General features: G+C 39.4%; 1 protein-coding gene across 1 annotated transcript; it reads left to right on the top strand.

Moving 5' to 3' along the window:
• The first annotated feature begins 284 nt into the window (after positions 1 to 284).
• LOC114154316 (tetraspanin-15) lies at positions 285 to 17,664 on the top strand. Its single transcript, XM_028033313.1, has 8 exons — positions 285 to 613; positions 3,892 to 4,077; positions 5,456 to 5,530; positions 5,674 to 5,769; positions 8,826 to 8,939; positions 12,411 to 12,461; positions 14,175 to 14,291; positions 16,508 to 17,664. The coding sequence occupies exons 1-8, from the start codon at positions 527 to 529 to the stop codon at positions 16,841 to 16,843; spliced, it is 1,062 nt and encodes a 353-aa protein (XP_027889114.1). The 5' UTR covers positions 285 to 526; the 3' UTR covers positions 16,844 to 17,664.
• The last annotated feature ends 9 nt before the right edge of the window (positions 17,665 to 17,673 follow it).

Raw genomic sequence — 17,673 nt, 5'->3', positions numbered from 1 at the left:
ATTGGGATTCTCTGTAAATAACTGCATTTACATGAGGCTCTGTCACGTTTTTGAGATTGGAGTTGCTGTAAGAAGTCCACTTCTGGTGTTAGCACCTGGTTCACATTGCCATGTGGTTTCAGCTCGTCATTTATAATACACACAATATACGTATATAGGATGTGCTTGTATGCGGAGAGTCAGCATGTAAAAAAAAAAGGTTTAAATGAAACACAAATTTGATCTTTACTCTACCTGTGAAGCTGGCGAATTGGTGTGACTGCTCCTTTAAGAATGGAGTCAAAACAAAGCGTGGGGCGGCTAGCCGCACGGAAGTGGTTTCGTCTCGGCGGTTTTACAACAGCACCTGTCTGAGAAATGATAGCTCCTGCATATTTGGTATCCAGTTACCTCTATTAACTGTTTCTCATGTCTCAAAGGGAGTATTTTATATTCCATTAATATATCATACATATATTTACATTAAACGAGCTACACGGAGGAGCGTTAGCCAGCCTGTTAGCTAGCTTGATTAAAGCAAGCAGCCATGCCGTCCTACTCAGAAGTGAGAAAAAGCAACCACTTCTACTACTTCATCAAGTTCACACTAAATGTCTACTCAATGGTTTTCTCGGTAAGTGCGAGATGCATTTGTTATGTCTGTATCCGCTTGGAGTTTATTTGAGTCTAAATGCCGACCTAGAGATCAACTTTCGAAGCATCTTTCCAGTCTTCATTTACATAACACTTATTTTTAAATGTACCGCTTGCTCCAGGCCCATAGATGTTTAAGAAAATATAAACTCATATAGATTATAAATGTATGCTAGCCTCCCAACAATTCGGCATATACTACAGATACATTTATGGCCTCTCTGATAGTCATTTCAATCGAAATCAGTAACTCGCCCTTAACCACAGAGCACTTCCACCTTTAAATCATTACATACAGCTGGGCTTTTCTGACATTTCATTAAAATCATTGTCCCTTTGTTGAATCGCACACATACCGCTTTTATAATAAGTGCAATTTGGTAAATAATAAACGGTATGCGTTATTGCGATGACTTAGAGCTCTGTGGATACAAGCTAACAGATGAATGATTCACACTGGTGGAAAATATTCAAAACACCGTAACATTTTATAGTGTAATACGTTTACATTGTGCCAAGAGATGGACAGTGTTTTAACATAATTTGCCGTCATATTCACGGTTCCATTTGTCTCATAGACAATACAAAGCGATCAGTCAGTGGCCAACAAACACCACGGTGGTGCAGGGCGTTGGATGCTCTTAAAGGGATGGAATGATAATGGAATTGATTCTGCCGACACAAAACAACGAGCCAGTGTGAAGTACAGAAGCAAAATACAGCAACCCTGCTGCTGTTTTCTTGCTCAGAGATTGTTATTCCTGTCATTACGGCGTAAGGACCTTATAATATATTTAGCTTAATGTCAGCAAAAAATATATTTCAGCAAAGTTTGATTTCTGTAACAAATATAATGTAACAAATTGAGTTATTACAGCTCTATTATTTGTAGCCTTCAATTTTTGGGAATGCATAAAAATGTAGGAAAAAATGTAAATATAGGGGCAAATTAACAAAAAAGTTGCTAAATGTGCAGCTTTTAAAAAGTTTGTAGTTGTACTGATGACTTTTTTTGCCATTGTCTATTAAGTGGGAAAAAAGTGCAACAAGCCGACATTTTCTCGCTTTGTGGTCAGAAATGTTGTGAGATGGCCAAATTTGTCTTTCTTTGCAATTGAATCTTCTTCAAGCTAACTGGCTGTGTGCAGACACAAGCGAGAGAAGGGGACAGTATTAGTGTTAGCTCTGTTCTCCATTCAGAAACTCCTCTTATGGCAGAATTACCTGTGGTATCCTGTTACAAGAACCTCAAACCGTAGGGAGCGTATGAAGTAGAATTTGAGCAATTTGAAATCAGGATTTTTTTTTGATATGCTGAATTTTTTTATTTTTTTTTGTAGAAAATATGTAAAATATTCAAATGAAAATGTAGCTCATTCTATTGACATGGTATTGTGCTGGCGTTTTCAAAGCAGCCAATCCAGGAGTGCCATTCATTCAGAAAACAAAGCGTAGAATTAGTCTGAATCTAATCTGGCACATTATCACCAATAGCAGATCCAGAATTATTTTCAATATCAGATCAGATCAGGTGCATCTCCACCTTTGTCCTCCTCTGTTTCCTACAAAAACATCTGTCCTGGAACTTTGTGTTGAATGTGGTTGTGAATCATTCGTAGCGTGATTCTGTTAGCGCTCCAGAATGCCTCTTAATGTGATTTGCCTCTTCCTCTGGCTCTCCTTTCTGCTGCTGTGATTTAGGCCGCTGTGGACTTCCTCCGCCGACAAAGGCTCCTTTGGCCCCAAGCTAGCCATGTAGACTTAATTAGAGCTATCAACGCTGTGGGAGTGTTGGGTTTAGCTAATGTCTGTAAAGTCTGATTCTAATGACAGAATCAAAGCGGCAGGTGTCCGGTGAGATTGACCCACACTCACCCTGTGTTTGCTTTCTCTGACTGACGATTGTACATTCAGAGAATTAAAGCGTGGTTTCAAAAGTTGACATTGATCAGATCTTTGCTGTGCCACTTTTCTGCCATCAGTAGACTTATTTAGGGGAGATATAAAGATGTTGGAGCTAAGAGGAAGGTCAGGGCTGACACTGGGATGTGGGAGGCCAGCCTGGATTACTTAACAAGGTTTTATACGGGGTTCTCAGCTGTAAATGGAGTTGGAGTAGATTGCCTCTGTGTCCAAATGAAAATCAAAAGCAACAGAAAGCAACGACGGCTACTTCATACTTCATGTATTGTAGCACTTTCCATTAACCAAATGAAAGTAGTGCTAGTGATTCAATTTGAACCCGACCTAAGTTGGTTTCTCAGCCCATGCAGCAGCTGAGCTGGCAGTTGTTCATATCCGACAGAAAAATCATTAATTTGAGGTTAATAAATAAAATTTTCTATTGATTTATATGTTTAGTTGTGTATATAATAAAGGCTAACATTTTATTTTAATTGCTAGTATTTGTGCTGTTGCAAATGGTAATAAAGGTTTCATAAATTCCATTCATGTTTAAGTGCAAAATGATCTGGGAAGGCATAAAAATGTTCTTTAAGTGTAAACTTAATAATGTTGATGGAAATCACATACCCACATTTAATTTCAGTGATGCTGATTTGAGAACTTTTGTTTCAGGCTGGTTTAGAAGCTACCACTCTGATTGAAATGTTGTGGATATAATCCCGGCTTTTTTTTCTGGAGTACTGCCTGGCTCCGTTTTAGGTCCCTGTTCATTTCTCTCTAATAAAAAAAAAAAAAAAAACTATTGGGAAGTTTAAAGCTCTTCTATAAAAAGAGAGAGACCGCTACTCTTCTGCTGGATGTTGTGCTTGTGTTAGCTGATTTAACTGGTTCACACTCTATTAAGACTGGAGAAGAGCACACTTAAAGAAACAGCAGAGTTATTTGCTGTGTTTGATTTTAAGTATAGCTACAAGCTAAAGGGTTCAAGACAGCATCAAATAGTAAATAAATAAACTATATTAAGCAACTTGTGGAAGGAATCCCAAAAGGTTTGGCCCAAGTCAAACATTGTCAAAGACAGTTATCCCTGATACTGACCAAATCTATGTCAACTTTTGAATTCGAGGAAAATTACAAAGAATTTTCTAAAAACAAAAATGTTCTCACCAAGTTTTCTGGCATCTAGCAAGTAGAAATAATTTAGGTAATTCTAACTAAGCTAAAACAAAGAGAGATTTGGTCTGACTGGACGTCAGACGGTGAAGTCCAGTGTATGTAAATATCTGGCTTGGCTGCCGTTCCAAACTCAACCTCTGGTCTCCGTGTCACGAACCGCCTCTCTTCTCTCCACAGCTCATGGGCCTGTGCGTGTTGTGTGTGGGCGTGTATGCGGAAGTGGAGAGGCAGAAGAATCGGACCCTGGAGGGTCTCTTCCTGGCCCCCGCCGTGGTGCTGATCCTGCTGGGCCTGGTGATGTTCACCGTGTCCGTGGTGGGAATGGTCGGATCCCTCAGGGACAACAAGACCCTGCTGCACATGGTAGGGACTCTGGACGAACGTCTGCAGAGTTAAAATCAATACCTTGATTTTTGTTGTTATTGGGGATTTTTTTAAAGTGAGCTAGTGAAATTAAACGGTACCTGACGCGTCTCTTTGATTAAACTGCTTGGATCTTTTGGATTTGTGTTCTGTGACTGAAACTTTACACTTTGATTCTGCTTAGATTATCTGTTCGGCTGCAAATTCAAACCAAAGACACATGTTCGTTTTAGCATATTTGGGTCTAATTACATAAATTACCACAAACATTACATCTAAGAAATATGATTTGCAGAGTGCACAACAGTTTGGTTCTTAAAACATTAATACTACCAAACAGTTTGATGGCCCTTTTTCCTCCCTGCATGCAAAGACGCAGCTGTTGGTTTTGTCAGTAACAGAGGAAAAGCTCAAAAGGAGTAGGGCTGCATTATTGTGGCTGCTATGCAACCATGTAATTAGCTATAGCTAAATAATCAGTAATAAAGCGCAAAATGAAGTTAGAAACGGAGAAGTCAGTGATGTCTGTGTGTTTTTGAGGAGAAGATTAGGAAGTCAATAAACCAATGACATAGCAACAATTAAAAATAAAAAACAGAATGTCTTATTGTGTTTGACTCAAACAATAGTCCATGAATAATTACTGTTTTTATCTCAGGAGGGGTTTTTTTTTCTTCCTTTCTTATTTCTTCTTTGGAGGACTCAAGCCTCTGTTACTGGTTGGAATTATTAATATAGAATGAGAAAACATCCATTTTTTGATTTTTACGGATGCACCATCATGTATTCTGGTTCAGTTTCAATCAGATAAAGACAAGGAACAGATGCTTTGATGCATAAATTATGATCTTCTCCAACAAATGATTATTTTGTCATTCTTTGTGGGAACACTACTCCCTCTAGCAAGCAATCTGCAGCATTTTCTTTACTTTCATGGTTTTTACAGATACAATTGTAAAGTTGTAAGTAGCATACTGCACATGTGTCGGATAAGTTCCACCTTAATAGCATTCTGCTGTGAGAGGAGCGCATGTTGTTAGCTGTGTTAATGGCGGCCATCAAAGTGTGGATGCTAACAACAATAGTGTGATTATTGAGTCAACAACAATGAATTCTTAAATTGAACCAGAGCCTGCACAAAACAATTTGGATTAGTTTTAATCCCCAGAAAGAAAACCAGAAACAGGAGAGACATCAAAGGAGCCTGGGATTCAGTCCCAGCTCAAAACTCTTTAATCCATCTCTTTGTGTAACTGATCACTACTTTAAGAAGACTGTAAATCACTCTACATTCAGCAGTATAAACTTTTCATAAGCTAAGTAAAACAAAAAACAAAAAAAACTTCTCATCTGCTAAATGTCCCTTTTCTCTCCACAGTTTCTCTGTGTTCTGTGTGTGCTGCTGCTCCTCCAGGCAATGACACTCGCCATGGCTCTCATCTTTGAAAAGAAGGTAAAAGTCGTTTCATATCGGCTTTGTATGGCTCTTGATGTTTTGTCCACCGATTTGATTGCTTGCAGGCAGGCCAGTCAGGGCTGCTTTGTTGATTTTCCTCCTCACCACCATCTGTGTGTTTCTGCTTGTGTTCTGTGCAGACAGTTGCGTTGTTTCAGAGCACCATACGGGAAGGAATTAAACACTACTACGACGACCTGGACTTCAAAAATATCTTGGACTATGTCCAGCAAAAGGTAGGATCATACTTGGCTTCGCTTCTGTCAACATTTGGGACCTAAGTTTGTCTTTATAAGTTACATGAAACTTATTTGTTTGTGGTTTTATGTCAGCTACACCCTAAGGTAGCTGCGCAGATAATTTTGCACCGCAAAATCACAGAAGTTTTTTGTTAATTTAATAATATTTGGTTGTCTGTAACAACCAAATATTATAACAACTCTTTCTGACCATTTACCATAATATTCACTTTGAAAGAGAAACTTGGTTCTTAGCTGCTGCTCTCCTTTAATCTTAATTAGCAAAGTGCCTGGGTGGACATAGCTCCGCCTCCAAGGACGAAGATCCTCCTTGGAGGAGCCACTTCGTCATTCTGCTCCTTCAGACTTGCCAGCAGCAACGCAGTTAAAGGGTTAATAGAGGAGCCATGTTGTAAGGACTTCCTGAAGGCGGAGTTTCAGAAAGAGCAGGAGTTTTTAAAGAGACAGAGGCCCAATTTTAAGGTGTTAAATTACAAAGTCAAATTTCTTGACACTTATGGCATTTTTATAACAATTGAAGGTAACAAAGTTACTTGATTGTACTATAAAATGGCACTATGTGCCCGGAAAATACATAATACTGCTCCTTTAAAAGCATTTGTGGTGCTGAAAATAAAGCTAAACACGTTAGTCTATATTTTCAGTTCATCACATCAGGAGTGTTTGCTTTTAAGCCACAATTCAAGGAGAATTTCAGAGAAACTTTTCACAGCAGACAGCTATTTTGAGGTGGGTTGACGTCAGTGCGTGGGACTGCATGAAGGAAACATTTTTATTACCAACAGGGCAAACTATTGATCAGAATATCACCCAGAGGCTTTAAAGGTGTGGGAGCTTGTTGCATGTGCACACAGCCCACTGGTCCTGTTATTGTGACATCATCCTGTTGTAATGGCATAGTGCTATGGATTTGAACAAACAGAGCGCCTCTGTGGGAGTGCCATTATTCCTCCCTGCCTCGCCGCCGAGGCCATTTCATCCCCCAGTGCTGCTCTGTCTGCAGGGTTGGAGAGAGCCCAGTGTGGATTTGTCACTGAAAGGTAGAGGCTCACAGCAGAAGTGTGGCACTTTGTCATGTTTAACTGGGAGGGGAGACAGCTGCACAGAACCTGTTGTCACTTTGAATGGCAATTTCTCAATGGAAGAGTGGGCAGACTGTCTCTGGCAGAGAGGATGGGGACAAGTGTCTAGTCAGCTCCTGCAGCCCAGAGGTAGGCAGAGGCTGGAGCAGCTGGTGGACGGGGCTCTACGAGCAAAGAAAGCCAAACAGGACGGCCGTCTGGATTCATGTTAAAGTCACTTCTTCGGGTTAAGATGTGGTTCTGCAACTAAAAGGTTGTTTTTCCTTTCTGTTTCTGTTAAAGACAGCCTGGCAATTTTTAGCAAACAGTTTAAAAAAACCCCCAAAAAACATTGAATGTTAATTAATAAATCATTTTAAATCACACTAAATGTGTTTTAGTGCTTTATGTGTCTTTTAAGTTTGTTGTTTTTACATTTTCCTAGCCAGATGAAGTTGTAATACGTTTGCTGAGTATTGAGAAGATTGTAATTTTTTTTTACGACAGTCACCATTTTCCTCTTTTTATTCTTTTTTTTAAACAGTCTTTGTAGTCTTTATTCAAATTCAATTTGATTCAAATTCAAAAAAAACTTTATTGCTCCCAAAGAGGAATTAAATGTTGTTTGCACTCATAATAATTGAAAATTCTTCAACGAATTCTCTCAACTTAATGCCCAGAGTTATATCTGGCCATTAAGGGCATTCTAATCGTTTGCTTGCGTGCATGGCACTTAAAATTGACTGATTTACCAAATTTAGCATGCACAAATAGCAAATAGTTGTTTGCTATTTACAATAATAAAAAAACATCTGACATGTTCTTTCTCTCATTGTTGTGGCCTTCAGGGAATCTAAATAATTTAGGTATTTCTAACTGACGTAAAACAAGAGAAACTTGGTCTGATTTAACTTCTAACAGTGACAGGGAAAAGACTGTATGTGGTTTTTTTTTTCTTCTTTATTCAGTGTGTAAGCTTCTGGGTTCATCTGCATTTGGTGATATCAACTCTTCTTCATGTTGATATCACATGAAATCCTAATGGGATACATTAATGTCTGTTATTTATTACACAGCCTTTACACAGTGCTAATCTTAACTGGTCATGTCATCTTTTTATGCTGAAAGCAGAACAAATTTATGGGGGGTGAAAGTTATTGATTAAAAAGTTAATGCAAAGTGGTTTGATCTTATCGACTGACTACTGATTAACTAAAGTTATCTCAGAGGAGAAAAGGGGTTGACGGTCTTTCCAAAACAGGAAGGGCAACATTAAAAAAAAAAAAGGTCAGTTCTATTAAATACTGACTGAATGAATAGATGGTCGTTGATTTCTCACATTAAACTTAGACATTTTTATAGACTATAGCAAAACAAAAACCCATTAAGTTGCTGAGTCAAAAAAAGAGTAAAACACTAAATCCCCTATGAACAGAGATGTTCATACATAATACTGTCAGTAAGGAGGAGGACAGACTTTATCGCCTTCGTAGCAAATCAATCATTAGTTCTGGGTGAAAAGTTGACGCTGCTTCGCCATGCAGCTTAACTGAATGAGCGCTATTAAGGAGAAACTCATTGAGCTTGTCCAGAGTTCTCGCTTCAACGGATAAGATGCATTTTTCCTCCCACGCCGTACTTTATTTAGACCATTCCACCTTTCTGTTACTCTGGAATAGTCCGCCATTTTTTTAATTTGTGTCTAACTCTGCTTAAAGATTACCAGCAGCGCCCTCTGCTGGATGGCGGTCAAACTACAAACTACACCACTAAAAGAATGTGGAAGCGGAAGTTATTAGTTCGATCGATTAGAACTAATTTTAATCTAATAAAATTTGTTCAAATTTTAGAACTAATGACGTTTTATTCAGTCGTGTATCTCAGGTGTGTTGAGATGTTTGTAGATTTTTCTCAGAGAATTTTATAATCCTTGAATTTCTGTCCTGGTTCCTCATCTCTTTTATTTTCCAGTTTTCCTGTTGTGGAGGGGATGAATATAAGGACTGGGGAGTCAATCAGTACCATTTCTGCAACGGTACCGGTCCGCTGGCCTGCGGGGTTCCGTACACCTGCTGTGTTCGCAGGGTGAGTGCTCCAACGCCTCTGATCAGGGGCTCCAAACATCGCCCAGGCTCTTGCGTTTATATTGTTAGATCTCAGAACTCAGCTGGACGCTGTTTACTGCGCACGGGTTTGGCCGGTCCACAGTTCTGAGAAAAGTGTTTGCTCCCAATTTTTATGACTCCCAATTTTTATTTACTTTTTAATTTTATGGCACTCCTAAATATTCAGATCAATACAATTAATTCAAATATTGGACAAAGATAAACTGCAAATACAAAAATTTGTTTTCAAATAGTTGCATTTGTGTAATGGAAAAAGCTATCCAAAGCATCCTGGGTCTATGTTACAGTATATTAGCAACATTTTAGATCCAAAGTGTGATGAGCCACTTTTTTATTAAGTGTCTCTTACTGTATGATGACTGACTGATATATAGAATAAAACAAATCACTTAATCTGAGCCTCGCTGACAACATGAAGTTGTTGTATTATAGTTGGAGTCGGAGTTGCTCCTACTTTCCCAGCGAGAAATCCAACTTCAGAGGTCGTTCCAGTTAGAGATGCACTGATCTGATATTACTATCTGTATTGGTTATGATATTGATAAAAAATGTTACATCATGTTTCAGTTACTTAGACTTAGACTTAGACTGACTTTATTATCATTTTGTATACAGAACGAAATTTCGTTGCATACTGCTCAGGACAATGTTTTGAGGTTCCAATGTTGTGAGGTTACTCCAGAATAAAATTAAATACAGTATAAAATATGATATAAATATGAATATAAAATATAAAGTGCAGGAATGACAGTAAAATAGAAGTTATTTAGCTCTGTATATGTGCAAGGTATAAAGTGGAGACCAGATTTTAAGTGCAGTCCAGTTAAGAGTTCAGCAGTCTGATGGCAAGTGGGAAAAAGCTGTTTCGGAACCTGGTGGTCCTGCACCGGATGCTGCGGAACCTCTTTCCAGAGGGCAGCAGGGAGAACAGTCCATGGTGGGGGTGTGAGGGGTCACTGACGATGTTTCGGCCTCGGGACTCGCAGCACTGGGATGAAATGTCCTGAATGGAGGGAAGGGGGGCCCTGATGATCCTCTCTGCTGTCCGCACCACTCTCCTCACGTTCTTCCAGTCGGAGGCGCTGCAGCTTCCACACCACACAGAGAGGCAGCTGGTCAGAATGCTCTCTATGGTGCTTCTGTAGAACGTCTTGAGGATGAACTCAACAGAGTTCCTTGAGAAACATAAAGGTAGATCTATTCAATCTGATTCTGTTTTATCAGACTTTATTTTACCTTAGATTTAGAATTCTTAATTCCACTTTCTGAACCATTTGAAAGAATATTTGTTACAGTTCATTTTTTACAATGTTTAACTGAAGTAGTGAACCTATCAGTTTTTCTATTATTTCTTTTACATTGGCTGTTGTTCTCCTAATTGCACTGACTGAACAAATTAAAATAGTTTTTCCATGTTTTGCCACCTTATGCAGCTGTTGGTGTATTTCAGTGTTCTGTACTGGTGCAGATTTATCGAACACATTAGTAATTCAGCATATTTAGTACATGAGTCGATTCAGCACCGTTTTTCAGATCGGCATCGACCGATACTAAACCTCAGATATCTGTATCAGAAGTGAAAAAAGTGGATCGGTTCAGTTGTTCTAGTTCTAGTTGATTTTTCTGGCTGGGAAGTCGGAAATTCCCAAGTCCAGATACGACTGGAACGCATCACTAGCTCTTTTCATCATTTTATTGAACTCTACAGCTGTCATTTGTTAACCTGCTGTCATCATCAGCTATGATCATCTTTGTTAGATCAGACCGACAGTATCAAGTCAGGCTGCTTAAAAAATTAAACAAGATAAAAACATTTTTTAGTTTGCCGATTGCTTATTTACTGTTTGTCTTTCCGTTCTGAGATCACCGTGTGCTTCTGTTTAAATCACAAGGTATCTGTTGCTGCATCACGTGTTGACCGAAAGCTAATTGATTGGCTACGAATTGTGCATCCCTAAAGCAGGAGGAGACATACTTCATTTGCATCACTGCGTGGCTAAAACCGGGACCACCGCTGAGCCTGTTTCTGCCAGATAATAGCCAAACACTGATACCACATGCTCATCAACTATTATCAGATTGACGTGAAGCTGCAGCTCACTCACAGCCATCTTGTTTGCTTATCTCATATCCTGCCGATAGACACACACATCCAGAGACCGTCCAGGCTGGGACAGAAAGGTCTGGTGCTTTTATCAAATGAAGGAGAGGCTCTTGTTATCTGCACAATAGAACTGTAATTGACTCTACAATGAAAACGTATTGCCCGGCTAGCAGGAGACATGCTGCTATTTAAAGGCCTGTGGCCTTTGGGAAATTTTTCAGTTTAAATCAAATGTTAGCCCCCCTATGGGCGCCTCCAAGGGTCCACAGCCACTCTGGTCCCTGAGCTTTAAGGACTGATAATGTGCCTGGAAGCTGAGGACAGATAAATTATGATAGAGTCCTGCAGTCCTCTTCTTTCGCATACACACACACACACACACACACAGATTACATCGATTTAAAAAGACATGTCTGATGTTATCAGTTGTTACTGGTCACAGCTGCAGTCAGGTTTACTCTCCAAACGGTCGGCGTGTTAGAGGCTTTTTAAAAAACGGAAACATGTCGCATACAGTGCTGTCCACATCTGACCTCAGTCTAAAAATAAATCACTCTTTTATTGCAGTAGCAGAAATGTACACAGAAATGTCTGTACTGTGTACAATCTTCTTTTGCCAATAGGACAACTTTCGTATACGAGTAAGAAAAAGGGTGCATCCCCACAACAGGCTGCGGTGAAAACACTGAAGTTGGTCTGCCAGGCCAGTTGGTGGCGCTGCCAGAGAATGACACAAAAGACAGAACGCTGCCTTTTTTGTTCTTGTAAGAGAGAGATGGGGCTATTGACGTCATTGTTTGAAAAAAAGACTCACCTAGATGGCCGTAATATGGAGCTGGAGTTTTGACATGTATCCACTCTGGAACCCGGTTTAAAAAATGATCCTTTCATTTCTCCCAAAACACCAAATCCCTGTGGATGCAAAACTCAAACAAAAACAACGACAGACACCTAAAATTGTCTCCGTGGCCCTAAAGTGAATTTAAGAGAGTAACTTGGCCTTCAATATATTCATTACTGGTCTTATATTTTGTCATTTCAGGACTATTTCATATAATTAGTTGGTTTTTTTTTTCTTGTGGGAAAATTTCTTTCTATCAGATAAAAGCTTGAGTCACAGTTTCTTTTATTCCCTAAATATTCCTAGTCAAGTTAAAAGCTAGGTTCATCAACATTTTTCGGTTGATGCTTTTATTACTTCATAGAAGGAATATATTGTCAGTCATCTTGACCAGAGTTCCCAGTAGATGTGGTCCACATTTAGACTGTCTCATCTCAGGTCAAACGTTGTGTCTTCTGACTGCTGCATATTCTGTGTCTTCACAGCTGGGAGAAGTTATCAACACCCTTTGTGGCTACAACACTCTGAATGAACAGGTATGTGTGTGAGAACATATTTTATCTGCTTTTCCTTTGTTTATCTTGCTGGTTTTGCACAAATTCTTCACAATGTATCACAGCTGCTGCCTCTTACTACTGACAACTGTAGAATCTACAGTTAGTGTTTTCCTAGTCTAGAGACGTATGAGCCAAAGAAAATAATACTGTGTAAAAATAACTTTTTCTCTCCACACTCCACTTTTGTTCCATCTCCCAAAACAAAATGCTCAAAAAAGATTTCCGACTGATAGTTAAAGATCGACACGGTTACCACGGCGTCATCTTTTAGCTCAGTCTGCAATTAAACTGTCATAGCTTTCATTATCTTGGCTTTCAGGTTATGAACTAAAAACCACTTGCACACACACATACACACACACACTTTTGTGCTCATGCAGCTTCATACTGCGGCTGCACCGTAGATGATGAAAATGCCACGGTGTTTGAAAAATACAGATACTAAATTCTAAGCACTGCTAAAAAAAAATATTGTAATAATAATAAGAATAAAATGAAGTTGATTTCAATGCTTGTACTTTGATTTCAAAAGGCACCTGAAAATCAGATGAGATATTAGAACATGTTCAGTCTGAAAAACTGATGAATTTTGAAATGCAAAAGGAAGAGGTGAAGATTTCTGGACCCAGCGACTGACCGGCACCTGCTGTCAACAGTGAATTTATAGTTACAGCTATAAACAATAAAATATTGTGGGAAAAAATGAAGCTTTTCTTGTTTCTCAATACAGAATATGAAACTTATGTAGATTCATTACACTGAGTGAAAAACGTCAAACTTTTATTTCTTGTAGTTTTTGTGATTAAAGGGGCATGTAAAATTAGAATATTATGTAAGAGCCATTAAAATATATATTTAAGAAGAAAAACTGAAAACATGTACAATAATTCCTCTGAGTTCAGTGATTATTTGCTGTTCCTTTTTGCATGAATTACTGAATCAGCGCAGCGAGGCACAGAGCCTTTGATTCTCCTGAAGATTCACCTAACCTGGAGGTCAAAGTTCAGAACTAAATCCAGCCGACAGTCGGATTCTCCGTCCATTTTCATAGTGTGAGCTATTTTGCAAAGTAATTTAGCTGCTAGAATTTCCAAGCTGGTTGAGTCGTGCTCCAAATGAGCTTAAGTTTATTTCAAGAAACTGGGTGTGTATTTGAATAAAGAACACTGGTGTGAATATTTTGTAGAACCACGCTTTTTCTATTTTTATCTGTTAAGAACAAAAAAAAAATGCAACTCGTATTTCTGGGTGTGCTGTGGTGGTGCAGGGGTTAAGCACAACCCACACAGGGAGGCCTTAGTCCTTGACGCGGCTGTCGTAGGTTCGCTTCTCGACCTGGTGACCTTTGCTGCATGTTTCTCCCATTTCTTATTACCAACTTTCCTGTCAATTCGCTAGAGCCAATAAAATCTTTTTTTTTTAAAAAAAGAGAGAACTCGTATTTCACACTTCACAATTTGTTCGGTCACATAAAGTCGGTCTTAAAAAACACTCAAATTTGTGGCTATCGTGTTTTCTGCACTTCCTAGACACCAAACGTATCTAGACCGAAGCTCTATGTAATTTCTGCAGCAGCTTTGGGTTTTTCAGAACTTCTGCTCTTTTTCTAACTCGGAAGATGAGGGGCTCTGGTTTCACTTTAGAAATTCTACTTTCTTCTGACTTTCTCCCGCTCTGCGCTCTGGCCATCAGCGTGAAACCCTGCAGGAGGTGATCCATGTGCGCGGCTGCATCCATGCAGTTAACCTCTGGATGAGTGACAACATTGGAATAACCGTCGCCCTCTGCTGCGCCATCGGGCTGCCACAGGTAATTGAAAACTCAGAGCCGCAACTGCCCAAAACTAAACGGCTTGGAGGCACCTGGAAACCAAACTGCCTCATTATTTCCTCTGACAGTTTCTAATGGATGTATATCTCTTGGATTGTTTGACTTTGGAATATGACTTAGTTTGAAGTGTCCACCAGTCTCCCTAGCTGACCGCTCTCATAGTTCACCTAATTCATTTATTTTGACACACCTCCTTTCGTTACAATATTTTCCTAAAGGGAACGTAAGATTTCTGGCCTGTTACTAATAACATCTCTATTAGAAAGTAACAAAAGACAAAAAGCATTGAAAAGGATTAGCTCAACTTGTTGTTGATTTGGTACGTTGCCGTTTATTTTTTGCTCCTACTTTTAATTTTGCACACGCGTATAAATAGTTCCTCTAAGTCAAGCGATGGGAATCATTTTCAGCATCTTGTAGCAATTGTTTTCTCCTCAGGTAGAAGCACAGCTGATTTAGAAATGATTAGACATTGAAAAAAAATACGTGTTTTTTTTTTTGTTACTAGAGTCCTGCAGGTCCTCACCTGACGAGACATTTCTCAACATTTTAAGCACAAGTCACTGCAGGGTTCAGTTCACCTGAGTTTTATGTTAAAAAAAAAATCCATGTAATCTATATGAAGAGTGTATTTAAAAATTATTTCAGAATAGAAAATGGACTTGTAAGAGATTGGATTCTGCTAAATTCACTGACTAGACTAGGGCTGGGCGATGTATCGAGTACACTCGATGTTTCGCGAAATTTTCAATTTACGATAGTTAGAATGGCTATATATCGCAACCATCGAGTATAAATTGTCTTTCAAATAATAAACCTTCTCATCACATTCACTGCGAGTATGGTTTATCCGACACCCTATGAATGCATCACTAGTCTCTCTCCCCTCCCAACCTGAAAATTTTCTACCAATCACGCTGCGCGGAGAAAACAAACATCATGGTGACAGTTTGAGGCGAGCGGCTGAATGAGACGGTAACTGAAGACGAATCAGATAAACTGTCTAGTTCCAAAGAGAAACAGCGCTGGATCAATAATTTGACACTAGTTTGGATTTTATATGGAGGATGTCGAAAAAATTAGGTAATTTGAGAAACATGTTATAAAACTATTGCCACAAAAGGTTGTACAGCAAATTTAGTCCACCACCTATAAGACTATTCTTTTACAGTCTGTTCATAGCCGCGCTGCCGCAGCAGAACTAGTCCGTTAAAGTGAAACCTGGAGATGTAGGTATGATTCATTTAGTGCTACGCATTGGGAAACATAACTCAAAGCCACTCATAAATTTTTTTTTCTCGCTCTCTGTCGGCTTTACGATACACGCAGACCCGTTGCCATTGCAACTGACAACAACGCAACTTTATGTATCAGGATTCCACACCAAAAACAGTCAAACATTACCCACACAGTTTTAAAATAACATTGGAGCTCATTTAAGAATGTCGTGTATCGTGATATAGCAAAAATATATCAGGATATTAGATTTTCCTCATATCCCCCCAGCCCTGCTGTAGACAGCCGTCCTCCACTGTGAAGAGAGAGGTGCCGAGCCAAACGAGGCAGCTATTGATGTTAGTTTGATATGTGGAAGCGTTATTCTCCACCGTTATTCTTCAATAAGGGTCCAGGTGTTCTTCAACGGTTTGGCTGCGTTATTTTTCCCTTTGCTGTGGCGCACTACACTAAATTAATAATAACCGCACTTCCCGGTTTTATTTAACTAACAGGATTGTTCCACTGCGGCAGAGCGGCTCTGGATCACATGTAAATTAACAGCTTTTTGGCTCCAGCGATGCTCACATGCACAAAATTTCCGGAGGTAAACAATGACATGCAAGTGTTCCATACACTATTTTCTACTCATCTTTTAACTAAATTATGACAATTACTCATTAAGAAAATGATGACATTGTCTCTGAAAATAGGTCATCTTATAGCAAATAGTATTTTAAGTAATATAAATATTTATGTTACACTTTGTTGGCTTACATTTTAAGAATGTATGGAAGGGTTTCTTCAGCACAAATGAGCCAAAGGTACGGATCGTGCTTCCTGAACGGATCGTTCACTGACAGGAAACACCACAATTGCCAAATGTGTTTATTCCACATTCGCAGAATACAGACAAAGATTTGCTCACATTCGTAATGGAGACACAGCTGATGAGTGTTTGTGTTTGGCTCCCCCTGCAGCTGCTGGGCATCATCCTGAGCTGCGTCTTCTGGAACCTGCTGGTGGACATGAGCGAGTCGGCCGACATGGTGGACTTCAAGCTGAAGAAGTCCGAGTTCGAGTACAGCGAGCTGGACCTGGCGGGTGCCGGCTGGTGCCTGTGCCTGCCCAGGGACGGCGGCTACCTGCCTGTGCCGGCCTCCGAGCCTGAGCTCGACCCCATTGACATTCACCTGCAGAAGCTGAAGAAGCAGCCGCCCCGGACCCACGCCCAGCTCAGAGAGCTGCAGCAGTCCCGGTCGGCCAGCGGCCTGGACGAGGTCGACGTGGGCCGGCGGCAGAAACGGGACCACTGAGTTCATCTCCCGTCCAGCCTAGTGTTTTTTTTTTTTTTTTTTTTTTGCCTTTTGGGGTTTTTATGCCTTTCTTTTTTTAAAATGTTCTTGTCTGTGTAATTGATGACATTCATTTTGGTTGTGTTGCACTACTCAAAGTTTGAACGCGAACCATTGAATCAAAAGGAAGTGGGTCGGCTGAAGGGATCAGAAGTACTTTTTGCACTTTGTTTACAGCAAATTTCAAACAAAATTCCTTTTAAAAGAGAGATTTTCTTTGTCTTATCAGTCATTTCATATTTTTGTTAAGCCTTGACTGAGCCACGGCTCGTGTGCTAAAGCTTACCTCAGGCTATTTTGAAAATAGCCCAGTAGTCAGAGGACAAAACAGTTTTGGTTGTATAAATAAATTAATGGTTGCTTTTCGTTGTGTGAGAATAGGACTAGCCAGGTGTGTCTTGCTTGTAGCGTCTGTGACGGATTTATACGGTTTGTGTAATGTTTTTTTATTATGATTTTTTTTATTTAATTTTGTGCAATCACTGTACATTGTAAGACTGCTATTTGTGAAATAACATGGGATGCATGTTTTATACTGTATATGAAGTCATTTTAAAGAAGAAGAAAAAAAAATCTCTGTACTTGAGGCTTTTCCATTTTAATAAAAATGTTTTTATTCCTTCCATCTTTAAAGGAATTCCTAAAGGCATTATCCATCTGACCCAGGAAAAAAAAAAAACAGAGTTTTTTTTGTATGAGTTGTATTATTTTGAGCTTCCTCCCAGCTCCTGCCTTGTATAAACACTAATGTTCTTGTCAATAAAGCTGAATTTGTCTACTGATTTCACTCT

Source organism: Xiphophorus couchianus, chromosome 12, assembly GCF_001444195.1.
Source record: "Xiphophorus couchianus chromosome 12, X_couchianus-1.0, whole genome shotgun sequence".
NCBI lineage: Eukaryota > Metazoa > Chordata > Actinopteri > Cyprinodontiformes > Poeciliidae > Xiphophorus > Xiphophorus couchianus.
Note: the sequence above shows the minus strand (reverse complement) of the source record. Positions and strands in the feature narration are given on the sequence as shown.